The sequence below is a fragment of the Stegostoma tigrinum genome, chromosome 37 (genome assembly GCF_030684315.1).
Source record: "Stegostoma tigrinum isolate sSteTig4 chromosome 37, sSteTig4.hap1, whole genome shotgun sequence".
Classification (NCBI taxonomy): Eukaryota; Metazoa; Chordata; class Chondrichthyes; order Orectolobiformes; family Stegostomatidae; genus Stegostoma; species Stegostoma tigrinum.
In genome coordinates, this window is record NC_081390.1 from 9,943,232 (window position 1) to 9,970,005 (window position 26,774).

The window sequence follows — 26,774 nt, forward strand, 5'->3', positions numbered from 1 at the left end:
CACTATCATGGACATCATCTCTCGCTGTTTGTTGGACCTTCTTGTTTGCAGATAGGCCACACTGTAAAACATACTTCACAATGAAATGTGGTTATGGATGGTGCTACTAAACTCTTATATTTTTGCTCAACCTTTACATACAATTGAATTATCCTAGGCTAATGAAGACCTTGAATGTGGATAATGCTTTGCTTTAAATCAACTGTAAATCATCTGAAAGCCTGAAATTTTAAGTCCAGACTTTATTCCTAGTAGTATGTATAAATTCCAATGTGGGCTCTCTTGGCACAGGGCAGTGCCCCCTACCTTTGAGCCAGGAGGCCCAGGTTCAAGTTCCCCCCTGCTCCAGAAGTGTGTAATAACATCTCTGATTGGATTGATTAGAAAACATCTTATAAATAATGCAGAGAATAACTCATGGTTTGTTTAAATCAAAGTGGAACAAACTTTAATCTAGACTTGTGTCACTCACAAATAAAAATATGGTGGAGCATTTTTAATCAAAAGAAGAAAAATCTTCCTATAACCCCAGTTGTTGACCTCAACTTCTAAATGAAATTACCTCTGAGATTCTGCCAACAAGCAAAATAGCAATTGTGTTCTTGATAAATGTTTATTTTTGCTTATATGACTTCTTTTTGCTTTGTTTGCAAACATTTCAGCTCCATTGCATCCTCTGATCAAAGAAGATATAAAGCAAGATTGCTCTATTCATATAGTATGCCATTATTTGAAATGAGTCAACACTGGTGTTAAATTTAAAGCTATGCAAATCAGAAGAGGCAAGTCTTAGGATCTTCTTTCATAAAGAGACTGTTGCATGATTACATAATGAAGGTCATTGAACAGGCAGGGTGCACTTTGTACAGATAAATTTAAAGAATCACAAAATCTTTCAGGACAGATATAGACCATTTAGAATCATAGAATCCTTACAGTGTGGTAGAAGGCAACTTGGCCCATCAAGCCTGCACCAACCTCCCGAACAGTATCCCACTCAGACCTAGCCCCCTATCCTCATAACCCTACATTTACCACTGCGGATCCTCCTAGCCTGCATATCCCTGGGCATTACAGGCAATTTAGCACAGTCAACCTGCCTAACCTGCACATCTTTGAGAGGAAGCTGAAGCACCCAGTTACTCCCAATGAGACAGCAGTGCTAACCACTGAACCACTGCCCAGCCCAGAAAAAGATGTGAATAAAGAAACATTAGTTCATTATGTTTGTGCCTGTTCTCACTCAGGGGACCTGTTGGTTTTTTTGTCTCATGCCCAGCTCATTTATTTAAATGCATGACCTTTGACTATTTTTCATGCACAGGGCAACCTAAAGGGATAACCTTGTCGAGGATTTGCATGTGGATGATGTCACCTATGGATTAGAGACACCATTAGCTCATTGGCCCCACTTCGTTCTTCCATGGAGCTGAAATATACTCCTCATCCCATTTAGCCAGCACCTTTCTGAAAGTCTGTTTCTATTACGCTTATGTGTTCCAAATCATAATTTGCCAAGTAAAATGGAAAATAAGTCTTCATCAGTAATTTAGTCAATTAATTTGAATCAATATCTTATGGTTACTAATCTGCTCTGTTAATGGAGACAAGAAAAGAAAATTATATCCATCAAAACTCTTCATGGACTTTGAGTGCCATTGTTAGGTCACTCCACCAGTTTGTCTGCTGGAAGGAATTCAATCCCATTTTCTCCAGTTTCTCCAGGAAGTAGCTCAACCCTGGCACCATTTCAATAATCTCCTCAGGCTCTCTTCTGTAGCAGAACATTCAGAGAATCATATCAAGAGTATGATGTTGTGTGATTAAGGGCAGCACTGCAACACAATAGCAGGGCTAGAGGGATAGGATGGGGGGAGATTTGTCCGGGTGGGATGCTCTTTGGAGGGTTGGTGTGGACTCGATGGGCTGAATAGCTTGCTTTCACACTGTAGGGGTTCTGTGACTTGTAATGTTTGAGAATTTGTTAAATGCACATCTAAGTCTGCCTCTGTCCCAGTGGTATATGCAGTGATCATATTCACTGGATCAGTCTAATACGCCTTAGCTAGATTTACTGACACTAATTCTGCTTCTTGGTATTAGTTTAAGTTATCGATAGCCTGTGGGAATGGATGCCTATAAAGGATTCAGAACAGGGGAAAGTCAGCATTGATAAACAACATAGGTTTCTTACATAGCTCTCCGTAGCCTCTTGTATAACTATCTGTAAACATGAGCGGCCTCATGTGGAGCTTGATGCCTCACTTAAGAGGATGTACATGTCACTGTTAACTACACCATACTTAGCACTAGATTGCTACTGGAACACACCCTGGTACACTGAGTTAGCTCCTCGCAGGGACCTTGTTGTGTGGTGCTCCTCTCAGAATGCCCGGTCCCTTTTTCAGTTTCCCCACCTCATTTCCCACAAGACCCTTATGACTGACCAAAATGGAGAAGGCTCATTTGGAAATGTACCGAACACAAAGACTTTGTCAGGAGTTTGACGCAGAAGCAAAGAAGTTGAGATGTTACAGGAAGAACGCAAAACTCCAAAACATCATATTCGTTCCTCAACTGCCACCTACCCCACATATGACTGAGCTTACAAATCATGTGTTGGATCCATCAGCCATTTCAGCACCCATTTGAACCAGAGTGATACCAAGTCCTCTTTGATCCAAGACACTGTCAATGAAGAAGACATGTACCTGAAGACTGTTACTGAAGGATTAGCAAAACAGTAATAGTACTGTGTAGAGCTGGAGGAACACAGCGGGCCAGGCAGCATCAGAGGAGCATAAAAGTTGTCGTTTCAGGCCCTGACCCTTCATCAGAATTTCTGAAGAAGAGTACCAACCCACAACATCAACTTTCCTGCTCCCCTGATGCTGCCTGGCCTGCTGTATTCCTTCAGCTCCACACTGTGTTATCGTTGACTCCAGTATCTGCAGTTCTTGCTATCTCACAGTAATACTACTAGCCGTATTACATAACGGAAATCATTTCACATTATTTATAATGTTTGTACCTTCCAAATCTGAACTCCTAATGTTTTTGGTAAATTCATAAAAACAATTTACATTTACCTTGCACATTAGAACATCCATGGGCTCCACAGCAGTGCTATGAAACAGGACTTGAACTTGAGCCACATGAGAAACTACCACAAAATGACAAAAGCAGAGAGGCTGAAGTATGGAATTCTTGAGCCTAGAGGCTAGGCAGCGGCTCAGGTGGTGGAACGATTAAATGGAGGCATCCACAAGAGGGACAATATAGAGGATTCTAAGGCTGAGAAAAGATTACAGGTGTGGAGTGACAGTGATAAAGGAAGACAAAAAGTGCCAGAGGTCACAATGTGTCAGGCAATATGCATGGAGAGAGAATGAGCTAACTTTGCATCTAGCTGACTCTTATGACGGAATTTGGAAACATGGAAAAGAATCTTAAAATTATGGCTTTTTAAATAATCCCATAAGTCACAAAGTGAGGACAGTTAATAAATTAACATTTCTAAATCTTGATTAATATAGTATATCATCTCCAGTAGCTTCTGAAGCGAATCTTTACTCTCTTGTGGGTGAATCAAACAGTTGTATGTTTAACTCCTTGGAAACACCAAGAGAAAAATTACTCGAGCTGACTGAATAGCCAGAAGAATACCACCCAAAATGTACTTCACATTAGCTTTAAGCTTGTATCTTCTTCAAGGATCATACCAGAAACATTTCAGGCCTTCATTAAAAGGGAATCATCACAGAAAGACTTTGACAATTGTTCGCAACTGTAAGTTGTAAAGATATAGATTGCAGTAGAAATGCTTAGCACCTTGCCACTAAGAGGGAAACTTCTCCCAAACAAATGCTGCTTTGCATTTTCTTTGGGATCTTCCCAAACTCTTAAAAGTAATGGGCAATTCTCTCCCAAGAACCTCTTTGAAGTAATGTTCGAAGAGAGGACTTGCCCCCCCCCCCCCCCCTTTGCAGCGTTACTGCTGTATTCCATCTGGTGAGTTTATAATGGAGGACAGAATGTGTTAATGGATGACTAGGAGACTGTGGGGATATAGGTGAATAAATGGAAGGATAAGATCCAAATGTGGTGGAGTGGATAGGTGGATGAGCGAGTGGGTGGATAATCAAGGTAGTCAGGTTTTCTTGGGTAGTTAAGAGGTTAATTGAGTTGTTGGTGTTGGATTGTGGTGGGGAATAATATTTCGGGTGGGTTTATGGAGTGGGCCATCATGTGAGGTGACAGCAGCCTTTTTGATTTGATCCATTATTATCAAATGTAGCTAGGTACAGTGACAAGTTTTGATTTGTGTGCAGTACGAGCAGGTCATACTATACAAAGTGTGTTAGGGTGCTAGGACAGAGTGAGAAATACAATGTTACAGTGGCAGAGAAAGTGCACAAAGTGCAGGATCGACATTAAATTTGAAATTTGAAACCAGGGAAGAAGCTGTTCTTGGATCTCTTAGCCCATGTGTTTAAGCTTCTGTATCTACTGCGCAACAGAAGAGGTTGGATGAGATTATAACTAGGGTGGGAGGGATCTTTGATTATGTTGGCTGCCTTTCTGAGGCAGTGACAAGTATAGATGAAGTCAATGGATGGAAAGTTGACTGGCGCGATGGTCTGGGCAATGTTCACAATGTTCTGCACTTTCTTACAGTCCTGGGCAGAGCAATTGCCATACCAAAGTTGATGCACCCGGATAGAATGCTTTCTACTGTGCATCTATAAAAATTGGTAAGATTCTTTACTCACATGCTGAATTTCCTTAGCTTCCTGAGGAAGTACAAGCATTGCTATGCTTTCTTGACCATCGCACCAATGCTGGCGGAGCAGGACAAATTGTTGGTGATTGTCACCCCTGGAAACTTGATGCTCTCGACGATCTCCACCTCAGCTCCATTGATGTGGACAGGGCATGCACTCTACCTTGCTTCCTGAAGTCAATGACCAGCTCTATCATTTTGCTGATGTTGAGGGTAAGATTGTTGTCTTTACAGCAAACTACCAAGCACTGTCTTTCCGGTATTCTGTCTTGTCATTGATTGAGACCTACATTGTGGTGCTGTCAACGAACTTGTAGATGGAATTAGGATGAAATTTGGCCACACAGTCATGAGAATACAGGGAGTATAGCAAGAGGCTGAGTACGCAGCATTGCAGAGCACCAGAGTTGAGGAAGGCTTTTCATCCATCTAACATTTCCCATACGGCCAGGATCTTTCCCACAGCTCTAATTCTTACTCAGGGCCCAAGACTCACTGCCAGCCAAGGAATTACCCAGCAGATGTTTAAGCTTGGCAGGAAATTTCAATGAGATCGTGCTCAGAAAAGTTCCATCTTCCACCACATTTTTGGTGCCTGACCAATTGGGAGAATGGAAGGGTTCAACCATATTATCATGTGTAACACATCAAAGTGTGATGGCCTCCTCCAAACTCAAACTTTAACAACGTTTAAAACTGCATTGTAAACTTAAACCCTTGACTTTTAGACTTACTCACCACCCACTTTGTCTATGAATTGATCTGGACGAACAGGTGAGTCTTCCAGGACAGCCAGGAAGCTATCCTTTAGCTAATATAACCAGATTTCGGCTACTTGTTCAACTGAGACATGCAGCTATTAAATATCTGTTAGCACTGTTTAAAATCTTCCAGTGTCCTTACTCATGTTTTTCCTTTAACCTAAACCACATGAACAGACCATTCACCATTGGTGGAACTTCTGGGATTTCACTGTGCTCAAAATAGCTACTGATTTTGCTGGAAATCACAGCAGATATCGGGGCGACATAAAATGTTCATTGTATTGCGGTATTTTCAGAAGATACATCCATAGTTTCATGGTGAGCGCTCTCCTAAACCAAATACAATGTCACTTATTGGCTCTTGACAATTATTGCACACTTCTGAAATTTCGCAAGAGGTTTTCTTAAATCTCATGGAGTAAGGTTCCTTGATGTGAACAATAGTTTCTGTCAATGGCAAAGAAAATGAAGGCAGCCTGTTATTACTTGAGCCTAAACAATCTTCACAAATCCAGATAGAGTGTTGGATGGATATTATGAGCATCTGAAAGCATTGATGCAGATCTCTGAATTGACAACTTTTGTGTTTCAGATGGCTTAGATGTAACACAGCCAACCGAGCTTAAAAATTCCATCTTATCTTTGACACCTGGGGTAGAGTGCAGCTGAGACAGATGGGATGGAAATGCCAGCCGTTTAATGTTTAATAAAGTATCACAAGGTGAATAGTCTGGTGGCAGCCTCTATCTTCATCTGTGAATCCATAATATTAGTGAGACTAATGAGACATGCTGAGGGTAGTGCAGGAAATGCAAATGTCACTTTGGGAGTCGACTTCTGAAGTGTTGGTTTGAAATGCCATGCAGAGTCCCACAGGCCAAGTATTAACCTTTGTCAGGCACTAAATACTTACTGGAGGAAGAGCGTATTTGAGGACCAGGATCTTCAACGCAAGATTATGTTCCTCGTTTACCAGGCAACAGTGATCGCTGTGCTGCTACATTTTTCAGAGGCTTGAGACAACATAAAGCAGACCCCACAAAACAGAGAAAAGTACCATCATAATAAAATGTGAGGCTGGATGAACACAGCAGGCCAAGCAGCATCTCAGGAGCACTGGCCTGCTGTGTTCATCCAGCCTCACATTTTATTATCTTGGAATCTCCAGCATCTGCAGTTCCCATTATCTCCGAAAAGTACCATCATCCATTTTTTAATAAGGTCCACAAATTCCAGTGACAAAAAAGGCACACTGACACCAACATCCTCCCACAAGCTACCTTGCTGAGTAATGAGTGGAAACCAGTTCTGTTGGGTGGGTTATGTTGCTCATATGCCTGACACTAGTCTTGCAAAGTAATTGTTTTATTTTGGATAACAAGGTATAGAGCTGGATGAACACAGCAGGCCAAGCAGCATCAGAGGAGCAGTAAAGCTGACGTTTTGGACCTGGACCATTCTTCTTCTAGGACCTGAAACATCAGCCTTCCTGCTCCTCTGCTGCTGCTTGGCCTGCTGTGTTCATCCAGCCTCACATTTTATTATCTTGGAATCTCCAGCATCTGCAGTTCCCATTATCTCCGAAAAGTACCATCATCCATTTTTTAATAAGGTCCACAAATTCCAGTGACAAAAAAGGCACACTGACACCAACATCCTCCCACAAGCTACCTTGCTGAGTAATGAGTGGAAACCAGTTCTGTTGGGTGGGTTATGTTGCTCATATGCCTGACACTAGTCTTGCAAAGTAATTGTTTTATTTTGGATAACAAGGTATAGAGCTGGATGAACACAGCAGGCCAAGCAGCATCAGAGGAGCAGTAAAGCTGACGTTTTGGACCTGGACCATTCTTCTTCTAGGACCTGAAACATCAGCCTTCCTGCTCCTCTGCTGCTGCTTGGCCTGCTGTGTTCACCCAGCTCTACACCTTGTTATCTCAGATTCTCCAGCATCTGCAGTTCCTACTATCTCTGAAGCTGTTTTATTTTGGAACTCAGTTGCAATACCACAATCTAAGGAAGACTAGATAAATGCTTCAGGAATGTCCTCAAAAGGTCCTTGAAGAGGTCAAAAGACCCCCATGCAGAGACACTTTGTTGGGAACATGGTATATCCTCCAAACAGCTCATTTATCCCTCAAGCATCACCTACCCCATGCATGGCAGAATCTACATATCACATATTGTTCATCTCAGAACTCATTGAGCTGGAATGGAAGAAACCCAACCTTGATCCCAGGGACTGTCTACAAAGACAAGGCATACATGAAGACTGTCACTGAAAGGTCAACACACAGCCATGGATATCAGGGCCCAGGTTTGACAGCATTTTAGTCAATATGGTGCCAGAACCCTGCATGGAAAAGCCCTTCCCCCATTACCAAACAGATATTATGTAGGTGATAGGGGCTGGGAATGGGATATGATTCACATGAGAAAAACACAAACCCAGCAAGACCACTTAGACTCAGCATTGCGAGGTCCACTTCCTGCAGTGTCTAACTTACAATTCTTAAAAGTGGATGTTGAATGTATTTAGGTTCATGGAATGTTCAAGCTATGAGATTACTTAAAATTATTTTCATTTTGAAATCGAAGATTAAGAAACCCGCAAGGAAAAAAAACTCAGTTGACAAAAATAAGGGTTACAATTGCAATAGTTGTCATTAATTTAAGCCTGAGGGTCATTGTTATAATATTGCTACCGTTCTATCACGATAAGTTCAGTTTAACTAACAGCTTCATGAGATTATCAAAGGATTAACTGTTTTAGTGGGGTCATGAATGCAAATTCTGCTTTTTAATAAGGGATTAACTACTCAACAGGATTTCAGTGCGCTGGCTTTTATAAATGAGTGTTTTTGTTTATTTTTGTGAAATTTGTAATAAATACCTACTTCAACTTTATTTTATTGCATTGCAGTATGGCTTATGTCCTGTCAATGATGGATACTGGTTGAGTTGGCATGGTATTTTATGTGCAAATGGTGATGACTGTCAGGCAAAGGTTAGTATAATTAGCATCATGTTGGCATACGGGTCAAGAAAAGGGGAATGTCCATAGAGGGGCAAATCTTAGCATGCAGGGTATTCAGAGCCACAGGTGATGGATAGAGACTATTGCTTAACATGGAAGTTATGAGAGGCCATAACAAATGGGGGGAATCATGAGTTGAATTGGGCACAGTTGGGCAGGGGGGGTGAAGGTTCAAGGCCCCGTTTTGAAAAAAAAAAGAACAAAAAAGATTTAAAACCCAGCAGCCCCTGTGACTGTTTCTAAACAGTTCCTAGGACTGCGGACCCAAATCCAATTGACAGTCTTCTACACCCACTCTCCCACCAAAGCCAAAATAAACATCCAGCCAGGTCCAGCAGGAATTTTCTCAATTCTCCACATCCACCTTGGACTGAGAATCCAGGCTGAGCTCAGGGGCTCACTGTGTCTCTGGTGTTGGTATGCTCACCACTAAATAAGAGAGCCATGAGCTCTCTACCCAATATTTTACCTATAACCTGGGCAGACATTCCAGTGCAATACTGAGGGAGGACTACACTTACACTTGCCTAGTTGTCAAATAAAACGACTGGATTAGCACTGATCAATACCAATGTGGTACACTGAAAAACTAACACAATGCAGAAGGAGCACAGCATGGTCCAACATGGAACTGTACAGAACTAGTCCACAACAGAATAAATACAGTACAGAAATAGCACAGGATAGAACACTGTTCCTTTGTGCATTCCCATGACTGGATGCTCATTACAGAATCCCAACAACATAGAAACAGGCTATTCAGCCCATTGAGTTCACGTCAGCCCTCCAAAAAGCATCTCACCCAGACCCACCTCATAACCCCACATCTCCCATGGCTAATCCATCTAGCCCACATAGCCCTGGACACTTTGAAAAATTTAGCATAGCCATCCACCTGCACATCTTCGGACCATGGGAGGAAACCCACGCAGACATGGGCAGGATGTGCAAACTCCGCACAGGCAGTCGCCCGAGGCTTGAACCAGCCCAGGTCCCTGGTGTGGTGAGGTAACAGTGCTAATTCCTATGCTGCCCTTAAAAGAATCAGCTCTGTTTTTGTTTTAAACCAACTTGTTGAAACACATTATGACAGACCACTAGAGTAGGTGGGATTTGAACGTAGGCTTCTAAGCCCAGAGAAAGGGGCACTACCACTGCACTACAAGACCCTCTAGCAGAGCTCACTTGCCAACCAATCACCACCCTGTTTCTTATGCAGTATAAATTGTTGCTCTTTGAAATTTGACTTTCTTGTATCAGTCCGGATAAGTAAAGATGAGGGCTGCATTGTAGGGAGGTTGTGTTGTTCAAATGAGATATGAAACCAGGGCCCTATCTCACTCAGCTCAACATAAAAAGATTGTATGGTGTTATAATGAGGAAGGGAGGGTACTCTCCCTGGGGAATTGAGCAATATTTATCTCTCAGTATTAACACAGATCTGGTTGTGGCTATCCATGGGTGTTAAGTTATGTGCAAATTTGTTGCTGTGGTTCCCAGTACGCAATAATGATTACATTTTACAAGTACTTCCCTTAGAATCTTTTGGAGCATCTTGAGTTCATGAAAGGTATTAATTCAATTCTTTTTTTAATCTTAAATCTTTTGCATAGAGATGGAATAGGAGAATATGGATCTCAGTAATGTCTTGTTGAATGATGACTTGCTCACCTGGGGTAAGGTTGCCCACATTCTCTAATGTACCTTTGCAAGAGTTGCTGAGCTTGGAACTCATAAAGGAATACCACAATGTCCTTGCTTAAAAAAAGTCAAATATATTCACCTTGGCTTATTTCCTCGGGATTCTAAATACAGCCACGTGGGATTGCAGAGTCCAAAATATGCTGCAATGAAAGTAATATAAACCAAGGAATCTGAGAGAGCTGGAAGGCCAACAGGGACCTCATACCTCCTGAGTGATAGCATTACTAATGTCCAGATAGATCAGCAAAAAATAACCAGAAGCTCCACTAGTTCAACAACTGCATTCATTTGTTTCGTATAATATATATCTGAATTTTCTATTCATTCAATCTATTAGAAACAATATATATTTATTGAGAGTGTTTAAGGAGGTTTGATGGTATTATCAGTGGGCTGTTAATCCAGAGGCCTGGGTAACATCCTGGGAATCCAGATTCAAATCCTGCCATAGCAGATGGTGGAATGTGACCTATCTCATTCAATGTCCTTTAGGGAAGGAAACTGCCATCCTTACCCAGTCTGGTCTACATGTGGCTCCAGACCCACAACAATATGTTTGACTCTTAACTGCTTTATGGGTAATAAATGCTAGCTTAACCAACAATGTCCACATCCATAAATGAATAAAAAGGATGATAGGAAATAAGATGATTTCTTAAAAAATCTTGCATTCAAGAAAATTTCTGCTTGCTAATATAAGAAAAAGCCTCAGATTACTTTACAGCTGAGTGCTGATCAATCTTTGCTTTGTGAAGCCATTCGATCTGCAAATTACATTTACTGCTTATTTTAGAATTACTCCTGTCCTGTTCCATCTATCACTGTGAGTGGGCTCTGTGGTGCCTTACTCAGTTTAAAACATCATTAGCCAAGCCGAGCCTGAGCTTGGACTGGTGAGGAAAGTTAATGCAGTCTAAATGGCTGATGAGGACGACGCATCAATCTATTTACGTTTTGTAATCTTATTCCAACAGTGACGGCAATTGTCTGAATCAATATGACCCAGAGGGTGCAGGAGTTCACCATCCTCTCTGCAGAATTTCATTTTATAGGCCTAGATCAAAAAGCAAATTAGAATCTAGTTGTTCATATCCATCGATAATAATTTACAAATGCAGTGAATCTGCTTATCGCTCATTTAATCACATTCTGTTCTATTCACTCATGGTTATTTTTAACAAACTCTAACAATTGACATGATTTCTGAAATGCCACATTTCTCAATCAATTGCTTATTATTTGATAAGCACCTTTGAAATAATCTGCCAGGCCGAACTGTTAGTTCAATTTCAAACATATTTCAAGGCAGGCTGAGGGGGGTTAAAGTTCACCTTCCATCAAGTTGAGCTCACCCTACCTCCACTGTAATATTCAGATTTTACCAAAAATCATAGCGGGTCAGGCAGCATCTGTGGAGAGAAAGTAAGCTAATGTTTTGAGGAGGAGAAAGCAATGGAGAAACCTTCCATGAAACTCGAGAAAAATGACACTTTGCCAACTTCTGGTCAAGTTCCAACCCAGTATCAGTTTGTCCAGAGCTTTCATGATCTTGAATACTTTAACCAAGTCTGCCCCTACCTTTCTTTGCTGTAAGAGCAACAACCCCAGCTTCTTAACAATGAAGCTGTTGCCCCAGGATCAATTTGAGTGAAGTGCAGATGCTAAAAAGAATGAGCATGTTCTGAACAACTGGTCACCAGAACTGACACATCATCTCCACTTTCTCTCCACAGATGCTGCCAGGCATGCTGAGTTTCTCCAGCTATTTCTGTTTTGGTGTGAGAACTCCAGCATCTGCAAATCTTCGATTTATTCATTATAGGTGCATAACGTTCCTTCATTTTAGCATTGCTCTAAATAAGTAGCTGGTCATCCAGTTGATATTTGAGAGGTGTTAGGCTTTACTTGTTCAAAGGAAAATATAAGCAGTTTCTCTCTCGTTACAGTTTGAATTTTCCTGCTGGTCGCCTGTAATAATTACAGATCGTTAATTCCTGGAGACGCCTGGACGAATCAAGAGACTTGGAGGCTCTAGTTTAATCACAGCAGACTAATTTGACATTTATGCTTCTGAATCAACTCCAAAGAATCATAAAATCTTAGAATCTACAATACGGAAGGAGGCCATTCAACCATTATGCCTGTGCTAACTCCTGAAAGAGCTACCCAGCTAGTCCCATTTGCAGCCCTATCTCTGTCGCCCTCTATGGAAACCAATGAGTAGTTCTTTAACAATGTTGTTTAAAGCACAAAACTAAAACAAAGAACTGCGGATGTTGGAAATCTGAAACAAAAACAGAAATTGCTAGAGAACGTCCAGCAGGTCTGGCAGCTTGAATGGGAAGAAGGCAGAATTAACATTTCGAGTCCAGTGACTCTTCATCAGAAATCAGGCACTTAAGCACTTGTTTGCAAATGCTATGATGACGGTTTTGGCTATCAGTTGCTTTCAACCTGAGTACTGAACTGTGCTGTGTGGAAGTAAAATCACATTGCACTGAGTTACATTAGCAAGATAAATAAGGACATTATTTTTGTTGCTTCAGCGACCCTGATGATATGCACACCTCACAGAAGTAGTGAATATAAAGGAATCCAGGGTTACACAGTCTCTACAATGCCTTTCCACTAGGCTCACTTGCTTTCCCATCATGTACAAATGTGTTTCCCCATTGCATTTGGAAGCCAGCCTGGTGAGAGTGAGGAGAGATTGGGATGATGATGGCTAACAAATTCCTACCTGGTCACAGATAGCTTGGATTGTATAGGCAAACTTGGATCTCCCAGTCCAGCCAGGTACAGGCTGTGGTGTAAATATATCTAGAGATGGAGGGATGGGGAAATTCACAATGTTTATATTATTAAAATAATAATAGGAAGCCATGAGCGATTTCTACTTTTTACTCTAACTGTGGGCTCAGGTGATGGTTATGACATGAGCGTTCTTTTTATAATATGGTTATATTTGAAGCAGAGCTCAGGATACTGTGTTCTGAGCCATCCTGGGTATCCATTGTTCCCAACAGTTATTTAATTGCAAATTCCAAATGCTTCAACCTTCCAACAATTACCTTGTAAACTGTCAGCCAGGGGCATACACTGGAGTTGTATACACAACTTGGAGAGCTCACCAGTCTGACATAATCCTGCTTCACAAAATCACATGTAGCTTTCCCTAAGACAACACGGCTTTTAAGAGGACACTGGATGATTATTTGGATAGAAATGGTGTGCAGAGATTTGCAAAAAAGGCAGGAGATTGGTACTAGGGGATAGAACTATTACAGACACAATGGGCTGATTGGCCTCATTCCATGCCATAACAATTCTGTGACTCACTGCCATTGCACAAGTTTCATCGATGGATGTAATTCAAAATATTTCATTTGGATTCTGTATCTAAGATCAAAATATTTTCTTGGAAAGTGAAGTGGGATCATTCAAAATTTAAAGACATGCATGAAATATACCTTAGAGACATAAATTCCAACACAGAAACCCTAAAAAAGCTGAATATGCAGTTTCAGAAAACCTGCTACATTCATATAGTTATAGAGTCAGAGATTACAACAAGGAGACAGGCCCTTCAGTCCAACTCATCCATACCGACCAGATAACCTAAATTCATCTAATTCCATTTACCAGCATTTGACCTGTATCCCTTTAAATCCTTCCTATCCATATACCTATTCAAATGCCTTTATAATTGTGCCAGTTTCCATCACGTCTTCTGGCAACTCATTCCATACACTCACCACCCTCTGAGTGAAAAAGTCACCTCTTAGGTCCCTTTCAAATCTTTCCTCTCTCACCTTAAACCTACACCCTCTAGTTAGGGACTCCCCTATCCAGAGGGAAAAGACCTTGGTTATTCACCCTATCCATGCCCCTCATGATTTTATAAACCTCTATAAGATCACCCGTCATGCTCCAAGGAAAAGAGCTCCAGCCAATTTAGCTTCTCCTTGTAGCTCAAACCCTCCAATGTTGGCAACATCCCTGAAAATCTTTTCTGCACCCTTTCAAGTTTAACATCTTTCCAAAGCTGGGGCCTGAAACTGGCAATTCAGAAGCCGGCACCAACTAATAGAATATCACTGAATAAAGAACTCGACAAGACTGGAAATGTAAAAATGAATCCGTGAAATCAAACTGAATGTTTACTCTGAGATAATGGGAACTGCAGATGCTGGAGAATTCCAAGATAATAAAATGTGAGGCTGGATGAACACAGCAGGCCAAGCAGCATCTCAGGAGCACAAAAGCTGACGTTTCGGGCCTAGACCCTTCATCAGAGAGGGGGATGGGGAGAGGGAACTGGAATAAATAGAGAGAGAGGGGGAGGCGGACCGAAGATGGAGAGTAAAGAAGATAGATGGAGAGAGTATAGGTGGGGAGGTAGGGAGGGGATAGGTCAGTCCAGGGAAGACGGACAGGTCAAGGAGGTGGGATGAGGTTAGTAGGTAGATGGGGGTGCGGCTTGGGGTGGGAGGAAGGGATGGGTGAGAGGAAGAACCGGTTAGGGAGGCAGAGACAGGTTGGACTGGTTTTGGGATGCAGTGGGTGGGGGGGAAGAGCTGGGCTGGTTGTGTGGTGCAGTGGGGGGAGGGGACGAACTGGGCTGGTTTAGGGATGCAGTAGGGGAAGGGGAGATTTTGAAACTGGTGAAGTCCACATTGATACCATATGGCTGCAGGGTTCCCAGGCGGAATATGAGTTGCTGTTCCTGCAACCTTCGGGTGGCATCATTGTGGCAGTGCAGGAGGCCCATGATGGACATGTCATCTAGAGAGTGGGAGGGGGAGTGGAAATGGTTTGCGACTGGGAGGTGCAGTTGTTTGTTGCGAACTGAGCGGAGGTGTTCTGCAAAGCGGTCCCCAAGCCTCCGCTTGGTTTCCCCAATGTAGAGGAAGCCGCTCCGGGTACAGTGGATGCAGTATACCACATTGGCAGATGTGCAGGTGAACCTCTGCTTAATGTGGAATGTCATCTTGGGGCCTGGGATAGGGGTGAGGGAGGAGGTGTGGGGACAAGTGTAGCATTTCCTGCGGTTGCAGGGGAAGGTGCCGGGTGTGGTGGGGTTGGAGGGCAGTGTGGAGCGAACAAGGGAGTCATGGAGAGAGTGGTCTCTCCGGAAAGTAGACAGGGGTGGGGATGGAAAAATGTCTTGGGTGGTGGGGTCGGATTGTAAATGGCGAAAGTGTCGGAGGATGATGCGTTGTATCCGGAGGTTGGTAGGGTGGTGTGTGAGAACGAGGGGGATCCTCTTAGGGCGGTTGTGGCGGGGGCGGGGTGTGAGGGATGTGTTGCGGGAAATACGGGAGACGCGGTCAAGGGCGTTCTCGATCACTGTCGGGGGAAAGTTGCGGTCCTTGAAGAACTTGGACATCTGGGATGTGCGGGAGTGGAATGTCTTATCGTGGGAGCAGATGCGGCGGAGGCGGAGGAATTGGGAATAGGGGATGGAATTTTTGCAGGAGGGTGGGTGGGAGGAGGTGTTTTCTAGGTAGCTGTGGGAGTCGGTGAGCTTGAAATGGACATCAGTTACAAGCTGGTTGCCTGAGATGGAGACTGAGAGGTCCAGGAAGGTGAGGGATGTGCTGGAGATGGCCCAGGTGAACTGAAGGTTGGGATGGAAGGTGTTGGTGAAGTGGATGAACTGTTCGAGCTCCTCTGGGGAGCAAGAGGCGGCGCCGATACAGTCATCAATGTACTGGAGGAAGAGGTGGGGTTTGGGGGCTGTGTAGGTGCGGAAGAGGGACTGTTCCACGTAACCTACAAAGAGGCAGGCATAGCTGGGGCCCATGCGGGTGCCCATGGCCACCCCCTTAGTCTGTAGGAAGTGGGAGGAGTCAAAAGAGAAGTTGTTGAGGGTGAGGACGAGTTCAGCTAGGCGGATGAGAGTGTCGGTGGAGGGGGACTGGTTGGGCCTGCGGGATAGGAAGAAGCGGAGGGCCTTGAGGCCATCTGCATGCGGAATGCAGGTGTATAGGGTCTGGACGTCCATGGTGAATATGAGGTGTTGGGGTCCAGGGAATTGGAAGTCCTGGATGAGGTGGAGGGCGTGGGTGGTGTCACGGACGTGGGTGGGGAGTTCCTGGACCAAAGGGGAGAAAATGGAGTCCAGATAGGTGGAGATGAGTTCGGTGGGGCAGGAGCAGGCTGAGACGATGGGTCGTCCAGGGCAGGCAGGTTTGTGGATTTTGGGAAGGAGATAGAAACGGGCCGTGCGGGGTTGGGGAACAATGAGGTTGGAGGCTGTGGGTGGGATGTCCCCTGAGGTGATGAGGTCGTGAATGGTGTTGGAGATGATGGTTTGGTACTCGGGTGTGGGGTCATGATCGTGGAGTTTACTCTCATTGTCCTGAGCTTTCATTCAGTTTGTTTGCCTCATATTTAAAGCAGACCTAGACAGATGTTTGAAAAGCAAGGAGCTGGGAAGCTTACTTGCGGAGGGTGGAGGGAGGAGTAAGGGATGTGGAGTAATCAAATTGACCATGATCTTATTAAATAACAGAGCAGGCTTGAGGGGCTGAGTGGCTACTTCTGTTCCTAATGTCCATGTTCATGTGTTAACCTAATTGGGGTGGGAAGCCTATTTAGTGTGAAGCATCAGACACAAGGCAGTGGAGTGATAATCAAAAGCAAATAACCATTTACTTTCTGTTGTAAAACCTTTGTTCCTGATGTTGCTGAGCCAAATCCCCTTGAACTGCCACCAAAAAGGAAATAATATGAACTGGAAGGTCTTGAGAAAGACAGTATCACATTCTGCGTAGTAGTTACCAATTATTTTAATCTTTTGCAGCAATAAATGAATGCTTCTTCAATATCTTGCGATAACTAATTTTATACATGAGTATCATTGAGGAAATGCAAGTGGCTCTGACGCAGTGAAACTGCTTTTGTGATGCTTAAATTTCTTTGCACAATGTGAATTAGGAACTAATGAAAATAAATATACACGCAAGACATTTTGACTGTCACAGGAAACAGTGTACAGTCTGTGATCCCAGCAGCCTAACTCTAATAAAGGAAGCTGATTTTTCTCCAGTTAGAAATAAGAGAGCTTGCAGGAGGCAGACTGTTAATTTACGAGCAACATTTTTGAGACCATGCATGAAACCCAAAAGAAATCTTTTCCTTTCCCAACACTTCCTACATTGCTTTGCATATTCATCAGTCATTCCTATCATTTCACAGCAGGAGCTTTAAAATAGCTTCTTCATTTCACAATGTCAAGTCAATAATACAAGGCTTGATTAGAAATCTTGTGGCAGAGGCATCTATCCACATTGCTTTTGTTACATTCTGGCAGTACGCAATGCTAACAATTGAGTAAGGTGTCCGGAATGGAGAGCTTGTACAAATAGGACTGGGGAAGAAATCAGCTCCACGTTACAGTTTGGTACAACTTGATAGATAGTAAAATTAATGAGTGAACTTGAGCAGTAATCTTTGGAGTTTCATCTGTTGTCTGTCCTGCACTTTCAAGAGGCTTCATCTCAGGAACCATTGTGTCTTAATACATATATTGAAAAAAAGTGAATTAGTTAAGCACATTCCGATGTCTAATGGGAACATTTCAGTGCTATTGGTGCAATGAAAATCTGAGAGTCGGATTTATCTTTGCTAGAAGTAAGTTGGTACTATATACACACATTGCTCAATTAGCGCTTTTCCTGTGTTTAACAAGTCTTTAATCAGTGCTTCAATGTTTGTAGGTTCATGAGCAACTGTATCTATACAATGACTCTGTGGAACTCAATTGCACTTAACCTGGGCAAATCAGCTTAATTAATGCTGCATTTCTCATTTCTGCTGCATACAATTGAGCAGGCCTCAAAGGTGGGAGCTACCTAGAAAACCATTCATGCTAACCTCAGCTAGTGTGGCAATTGAACCCATGCTGTAGTCTTTGCCAACCAGCCGTCCAGCCAACAGAGCTAAGTGGCTCACAGGAGTTGGTTTCCCTGCATAATCCATAGTATAATTAAAATCAAGCTCCAAACAACAACATCGAAGTTATTACTGGATCAAATGCCCTTGGAGAGTGCCATTCAAATTGTCGATGGGGAAGTATCTTCAGAGAGTCACATTAAAAGCTGCTCTTGAAACTTGTAGTAAGGTATGTCCCGGCTGACTATGGAACAAAATCCACACGTTTGTTTGTGAACCTTCATTAAGAGTTTACACAATATACAGGATATGGTAGGAGCGAACATCTCTAGAATTCGATCTTCCCAGTTTCATGGGATTGTGTTTCATGTGATTGGACATCCTCATGGTATAGGTCCCTGTACTCAGTCCCGGCCACCGTTATTACAGCAAATGTATTAGTAGCCTTCAATACAGCAAACTGAAGATTTAAGAAAAGTTCAAATCCTAATTTTGTGTGAAGGGTAAAACTAATGAGCAGAGGGAGTGAAATCAGGGCAGCAGTAGTTTCGGGGTGGGGTTGCAGTGGAATGGGGAAGGGGGACGCTGGATTATCAAATGCACTGCTGAAGGAACCATTACAAAGATTCAATATTAAATCAACATTAATTCCTTAGGATCAGAATTTCACTTCCAACTTGGTCAATTTTGTAGTTGGTATTAAATCAGAAGGGAGAACATTCAATCTAGAGAAGATATCAAGGGATCTGCTTTGCATTTGCAAACAAGAAAAATCTGTGCCAGTGGAAATTCAATACGATCAACTAAACTAGAGATGGGCTGAAAATCGCTGAATATGATGTGGAAACGGATCCAAGATTAATAGTTAATTTGATACCTAAAATGGCAAGTCTCAGTGGAACACAGTAAATGGAATGAAAGCTGAAGGTCAAAGCAGAAGTTGGAAGATGTTAACCCTTGAGTACAATGTTCTCTTTTGGTCAGGTAGGTGTGTTTCGAAGTTATGGAGTTGGCACAGAGATGAACGACGTGCTTTGCAAGGCTAAAAGGACTATTTAGCATCAAAATGAGGTGGTCAATAGGACTTTTACTTTAGAAGCATAGAAGGTGCTACTAAAGTAGGTCCAAACAACTAGTTGGAAATGCCAGAATAGAAGAACAAGAAAGTCCAAGTTAAAGATGGTGGAGGAAAATGTGGGGCAGAAGACTGCAGGAACTTCCAACCATTAAATGGTCTGCCATCTGGGTGATGATGGTGAGAACTTAAAGGCAGTTAGACAATCTGATGCAGACAAGTGATATTGCTTCATCTTATAGCTAAACAAATGAATTAAAATGAGCCACACTTACATTGATCCACTATGACGCGTATAAAAAAAGTAGTGAATTAACAACATGGTCCCATGTCATGATTAGTGTCTAAATGCCAACGTTGATTCTGTTCAATTGTTAAATGACTCCAGTCTTCCAGTGTCTCAGAAAATGAAGTTCAATATTTATGGTGGATTGAGCCAATGGTAGGTGCCAGACTCAGACCCTAGTTTTCTTTGGATTAAGTGCTCTCAGCTTGAACATTAATGGGACAGCAATTCACCTGAAACATTCCACAAAAAATGGACAGTACAAAGAAAAACAGTCTTGATCTGCAATAAATCCTGCAAGATTTCATTTTTGTTTGGACATTGAATGAGGGCAACATTGAGTTTGGTTCTGGTAAATGCAATATTACACACTGGATGGTTGGGGCCGAGAAACAATCTTGCCGATAGTTCACATGGATAAGGAGCTGGGAGGTCATCTATCCACAGCATGAATCATTGTCTTCAAAAAGAGGGCCAGCATGAAAAACAGAAAGATAATGTTTTACAGTTTTTATGGCAATTAGGATTTAATGCTGCTTTAGGAAAGTTATTACGTGCAGTTGGCATTTTGCTGTGATATCTGAGCTCCGGCTGTATATCTACACTCTCTGCTGTCCGTTCTCCAGATGGGATGGACTGACATCCCATTCCAACAGATGTATTTGTATCATTATTAGTGTCAGGGGGTTCAGACTGAGCACTTCTCGCAGCCCGATGTGGAGCAGTCTTCACATCTGGCACTCTCATCAGGTGGTATTTACGAGAACAAAGGCCACAGCACTAAATTCAAAACAACACATTTTCAAATTCATCCTGCCTAAAATGTCTTCTGAATTCATTTCTCCCACCCATGTCCAGCTCAATCCCTGTAACACTGGACCTGTACTTCTTCATTACTCTTTCGCAAAGTATCAGGGATAGATCCTTCAGTCATTAACATGTAATTTTGATGTGTTGATGCTCTCATTGTGGAATTGGAGAAATTGTATTCTCCCAACCCATGATTTTCCACCTCAATGCGAGTGACAGTGAGGTCCGAAGCTGAAAATGTATTCTACTATCCCTGTTTTTTTTGGATTTCTTCTAAACTGTAACCTTTACATCGTCATTACTTTCCTAAAAACATCATTGTATTAACTGTTATCCAAGCTTCTGTTTCTATTCCCCTCCCCATTCCTCCTTAGCCCATGTGATTTGTTTTGGTTTGATTTGTTACTGTCACACATAGTGAGGTACAGTGAAAAAGTGTCATCCTTTGTGCTTTACAGGCAGATCTTACTTTCTCAGTGCATGAGGGTAACAGTACAGCGTGCTGGATACACTGTTACATCTGCTGAGAGGGTGCTGAGGGAGATCAACAGTAACATTAGAGAGGTCCATTCAAATGCCTGATAGCAGTGGGGAAGAATCTGTTTGTAGGTGTGCAGAAACTTTGATATTTTTTGCCTGATGGAAGGGGATGGAAGAGAGTATAATGGGGTGGGAGGAGTCTTTGAATATGTTGGTTGCTTTCGGATGCAATGGGTAACATGGATGAAATCAATGGATGGAAGGTCTGTTGGACTGATGGACTGGTCTGCATTGACAACTCTCTGTAATTTCCATTGTTGACTTGCACGCCAAGCTGATAAGTTTGTTTGCAGACGTTTTGTCCCCCTGGTAGGTAACATGATCAGTGCACCTCCAGTGAAGCTTCATTATTCTGTCCTGCTTGTTACTTATGAGTGTTGGTTTGTTGGGATGGGTGGCATTACTTTCAGATTTGTTTCTTACTGGTTGGTGTATGGGGTCCAGAAACAAATCTGCAAGTGATGCCACCCACCCCCAACAAACCAAAGCACTTAAATAGCAAGTGGGACAGAACAACGATGCTTCACCGGAGGTGCACTGATGATGTTACCTATCGGGGGACGAAACGTCGGTGAACAAACTTACCAGCTCGGCGAGCAAGCCAACAATTGCACCAACAACCTGAGCTACAAATCTTCTCGAAAAAATCTCTAATTTCTTGCAGTCTTTGGAGGAGCAGCTGCAATACCAAGCAGTGATTGGTGGAGTAGCAGATAGTGAAGGGGACTGTCAGAGAACGCAGCAGAATATAGATAGATTGAAGAGTTGGGGGGAGAAATGGCAGATGGAGTTCAATCCAGGCAAATGCAAGGTGATGCATTTTGGAAGATCCAAGTCAAGAGTGAAATATACTGTAAATGGAAGAGTCCTGGGTAAAATTGATACACAGAGAGAGCTAGGTGTTCAGGTCCATTGTACCCTGAAGGTGGCAACGCAGGTCGATAGAGTGGTCAAGAAGGCACACGGCATGCTTTCATACATTGGACGGGGTATTAAGTACAAGAGTTTGGAGGTCATGTTACAGTTGCATAGGACTTTGGTTCGACCACATTTGGAATACTGTGTACAGTTCTGGTCGCCACATTACCAAAAGGATGTGGATGCTTTGGAGACGGTGCAGAGGAGGTTCACCAGGATGTTGCCTGGTATGGAGGGAGCTAGCTATGAAGAAAGGTTGAGTAGATTAGGATTATTTACATTAGAAAGACGGAGATTGAGGGGGGACCTGGTTGAGGTCTACAAAATCATAAGGGGTATAGACAGGGTGGATAGCAAGAAGCTTGTTCCCAGAGTGTGGGACTCAATTACTAGGGGTCACAATTTCAAGGTGAGAGGGGAAAAGTTTAAGGGAGATATGCGTGGAAAGTTCTTTAAGCAGAGGGTGGTGGGTGCCTGGAATGTGTTGCCAGTGGAGGTGGTAGAGCCGGGCACAATAGTGTCATTTAAGATGTATCTAGACAGATGCATGAATGGGCAAGGAGCAGAGGGGTACAGATCCTTGGAAAATAGGCAACAGATTTAGATAGGCGCAGGCTTGGAGGGTTGAAGGGCCTGTTCCTGTGCTGTAATTTTCTTTGTTCTTTGTTATTTGATGCATCCATAAAGGATGCTTTCTATGGCACATCTGTAAAAATTTGTATCAGTCATTGTGTCCATACCGAAATTCCTTTATGGGCGCCTTTTTCTTGAAATGGCTGATAGTTTTCGATGGAATCAGCCGGCTGGTTATTTTCTGGGTGGCAGTCACACACAGCAACCAGAAAAGTGAAAGCACCACCACAGCCATTGAAATGGCTTTCATTTGATTAGAAGAAAACAGAACAGGAATGGACTATTCAGCCCATTGAGTGGCTGTGATTTTCAGTTAGATCATGACTGGTCTTCAATCTCTTAATGTCATTAGTTACTAAAAATACGTTGAACATGATGAATGATAGTTTCCACAGCCCTCTAGGAGGAGATTATGTCCCTTCGTTCTAGAGTCACCAACTTGGGGAAACATGTGGCGACACTAAGAATTTTGTAAATTTCTGTTAAATTGTCACTCATTCTTCAAACATTTTGGCGAATACAGACTCAGTTTCCTCAATTTCTCCTCATAAAAACAACCCTACCTTCCCAGGCATTAATCTAGCGAATGTCCATCACATTTCCCCCAGACCAAGTATATCGCCAAAACTATGCACAACACACCGATGTGGTATCAAAGATCAATGCATTGGAGAAAGACATCTTCACTCCCGTCTTCAAATCACCTCATAATGAAAGTGACTCATGAACACATGTATTTCCCGATTTCCCACTTCTTAAGATATATTCTTTGTTGTATTCCAAAAGAAAGTAACTTGTATCTACCACATGCCAGCCCATTCACTTAACTGTCTGAAGTCTCCTGGCACCCTCCTTGCAACTTACATTTCCACCCAATTTGGTGTCATCAACAAATTGGAAAATACTGCAAAGGTCCCCGCATCTAAATTGTTTATGTGTATATTGAACAGTTATGTTTAATAGTACGCCATTAGTAACAGCCTGCCAACTTGAGCATGATTCATTTATTCCTAAACTCTACTTTCTGTCTACTAACTAATTTTCAATACCTGCTAGTACACATTCCTCAATCCCATACAATATAATTTTATTTACTAGTCTCCAGATAACTAACCACAGATTAAAGCTTTGGACAATCCAATGAATAATTCTGGACACTGCAGTGAGACATTTCTCAATGCTGCCCTTGCCAAGTATATTTTGTAAGGCTCATGAAGGTCAGCTTGTTTGGTGGTCAAAATCATCGCATGTAAGAAGAATCAACAGAAATGCCTGACTGTAGATAGCCTCGAGTGTAATAGTTTGAATTTCTATTCTATTGTGAAATTGGCAAAAGGCTGACTCTGTTCCATACGACATCAGTCATCTGTTTTTTACATTTGTTAATTGTGACGTTGATCAATACCACTGTTAATATCTCTGTTAGTCCACAAAGTTATAACCATTGTAGTGGAGATAGCATTAACTGGAAATTGGTTCCTTGCTGGATACCACTGCAGACCACGTCTAGTGGAAGAGCTTCGCAGTTATAAGCCAGATTTGATGAGGTTTTTGGTGGGGAGGGGGGTGTACAAAAACAAAATAGCAATCTTGTCCTAGTTCCACTGACACACCGTGCAGGTGTTTAATATTTGAAGGGCATTAGTTGTCTTGAAACAAGACTTTGATCCCCATTTGGGTTCCACCTTTGTGAGGTGCCAGCCAATTAAATGGCTAACAGCTCCCCATTCCCAGCACCTTCATGGAAAGTGGTATCCACTGCTGGAAATGTGTCCCGGTCCCAATGCCATGGAGCTGGAGTGAGAGGTAAGGAGGAGTTGACTTGGCATGGGTGTGTACTCACTGGCACCGCTGCTGTTATGAATGTTGTGCAAATTAAATGGGATTAAGAGCAGCTGATACCAAATGGCAAACATTGGCATACATCTGTATAAGAAGCAGTTGGTACCCTGACTACCTGTCTCACTTCTGAGGTTATGTCTTTACCTGGGCACTCTGCGGTTAATGAGTACTATAGTTACGGTAGCGTAATATTTCTATCCAAAACAGTTTAATTGAATTTTAATTTTGCTTTGAGGCAGACATCATAAGATGATTATTTGAACAGAAGCTAGTGGCATGGTTATGGTGAAATGAGAATGGTCCTAAATCATAAGGCAACTTTTGGAGAATCAGTGCAGACACGATGGGCCAAATAGCCTCCTTAAGGATTATAGCAACTCGGTGAAGTCAACTGTATTATGCAGAGATGGGAAACCGCATTTATATATGGTATTCGTTCATGCTGCTACGCTTATGCTACAAATAACATTCTCAAAAATCCTAAATTTTTCAAACACAACATCCTCTTCATGGACCCCAATTAACCCTTTGCAATTTTACCATGCCTTTCTAAATTTTAAAGCCAGATTCGAAATTCATTCACTAAAAATAAATAAAAAGATGAACCTTGAAGGTGAATTTAATCCTTAAAAAAAAATCACATTCACCAGTTCACAGTGCAGATAGAAACAGCCGATTCAAGTTGTTGCAAATATTTCTAATTTAGCTATGTAGTTAACAAGCTGCAGCTGCTAGCTTTTCATGCATCTGTTTTAAGACTGGAACAACTTCTGTCAGCCCTATCCCCGCCCCTTTAACTTGTCGGTCTCCTCTATCCATCTTCGGTCCGCCTCCCCCTCTCTCCCTATTTATTTCAGAACCCTCTCCCCCTCCCCCTTTTCTGATGAAGGGACTAGGCCTGAAATGTCAGCTTTTCTGCTCCTAAGATGCTGGTTAGCCCGCTGTGTTCATCCAGCTCTACATGTTGTTATCTCAACTTCTGTCAAATTGTCACTTTTAGTCAATTGCAAAATTGCAAGTCAAAACCAGACTTTAGATTGAAATTAACCCTTACTGTTACTGTTATACACCAGCTCTCAGCACAGATCAAAACAACACTGAAGCAGTTTTCCTTTTACACTCACTGAAAAATGACTGAATCCATCTTCTGTAACCAGTTTAATCCAGAAGACAGCTGTGAAAGTTATTTAGAAACAAAGAAAATGTGAACAGAGGAAAATCTTTCTTGCAGCAAGTAGTTAGGGTTGGGAATGAAGTGAATGAGAGGCACGTTCAGCTGAGGCATTCAGACAGCATAAGATGATTATTTGAATGGAATCTAGCTGCACCGTTGCAAAGAAATGAGAACTGAAAGAACTGCAGATGCTGTAAATCGGAAACAAAAAACAAATTAGTGGAACAGCTCATCAGGTCTGGCGGCATCTGTGGAGAGAAATTAGAGTTAACATTTCAGATCGCGTGACCCCTCCTTAGAAGGGAGAAATGAGAATTGCCCTAAGTCATGAGGCAAATGTTAGAGAATTGGTGCTAACATGATGGTCCAAATAGCCTCCTTGAGGACCACAGTAATTCTGTCAAGTCAGTTTTATAATGCAGAGATGATAAACTGCATTTAATTTCAGCGTATTTCTCACAAGGTCAAAGCAAACACGCTGTTTTAAGGCAGTCAGGAAGCTTCATGAAAATATGACACCTTTGTGCATTACCTGAGGTTTATTCTCTTCCTCATCTTTGTAATAGTAGAGCTGTTCTCCCCTGAGGACAAACCATCGCTGCTGCCAGTTCTTCATGATGCTTCTCTGTTTCTTTAACCATCCTGATTTTAGTGCTTTATCCTGTAGACTAGGCGAGGATGGCCTGCTAGAAACTCGACTGTGCTCTCCCATCACCATGCTTTTAGAGCGAGCTGGCAACACAACAAAAAAAATTACAACTGTAAAGCCCAATGAAAGGATTGAACAGAATTTACCAATACCAAAATTTATATTGAGATATAGCCAATCGCCAAAAAAAATCCGACATGGTATGTTTTCAATAAGTGGCCCACAGTTAGATCACGAGAAGCAGGAAGACTGGGACTTAATTAAATAGAATTAACAGCAGCTGATAACAAATAGCAAACATTGGCATACATCTGTATATGAAGCAGTTAGTATCGCTGACTACCTGTCTCGCTTCTGATGTTATGTCCTTACCTGGGCCCTCTGAGTTTGGGGGGTGGGGTACCATAGTTACTGTAGTGTAAGGTTGAAGAGTGATTTTATAGAGGTTTATAAAATCGTGAGGGGTATGGATAAGGTGAATGGCAGGTGTTCTTTCTCTAGGGTGGGGGATTTCTAGACTAAGGGGCAAATGTTGCAGGTGACAGGAGATAGGTTTAAAAAGCACATGAGAGGCAAATGTTTTAAACAGTAAATGGTTCGCATGTGGAATGAACTTCCAGAGGAAGTGGTGGATGTGGGTACAATTACGATGTTTAAAAG

At 42.4% G+C, this 26,774-nt stretch overlaps 1 protein-coding gene across 1 annotated transcript in view; it reads right to left on the reverse strand.

Annotated features, from left to right (window-relative positions):
- Positions 1-26,774, reverse strand: part of LOC125467627 (rho GTPase-activating protein 22-like) — a 305,993-nt gene that overhangs the window by 260,014 nt on the left and 19,205 nt on the right. Inside the window, exon 2 of the mRNA XM_059640302.1 lies at positions 25,998-26,197. Coding sequence (XP_059496285.1) covers positions 25,998-26,197 — 200 coding nt within the window. The remainder of the gene's footprint in view (positions 1-25,997; positions 26,198-26,774) is intronic.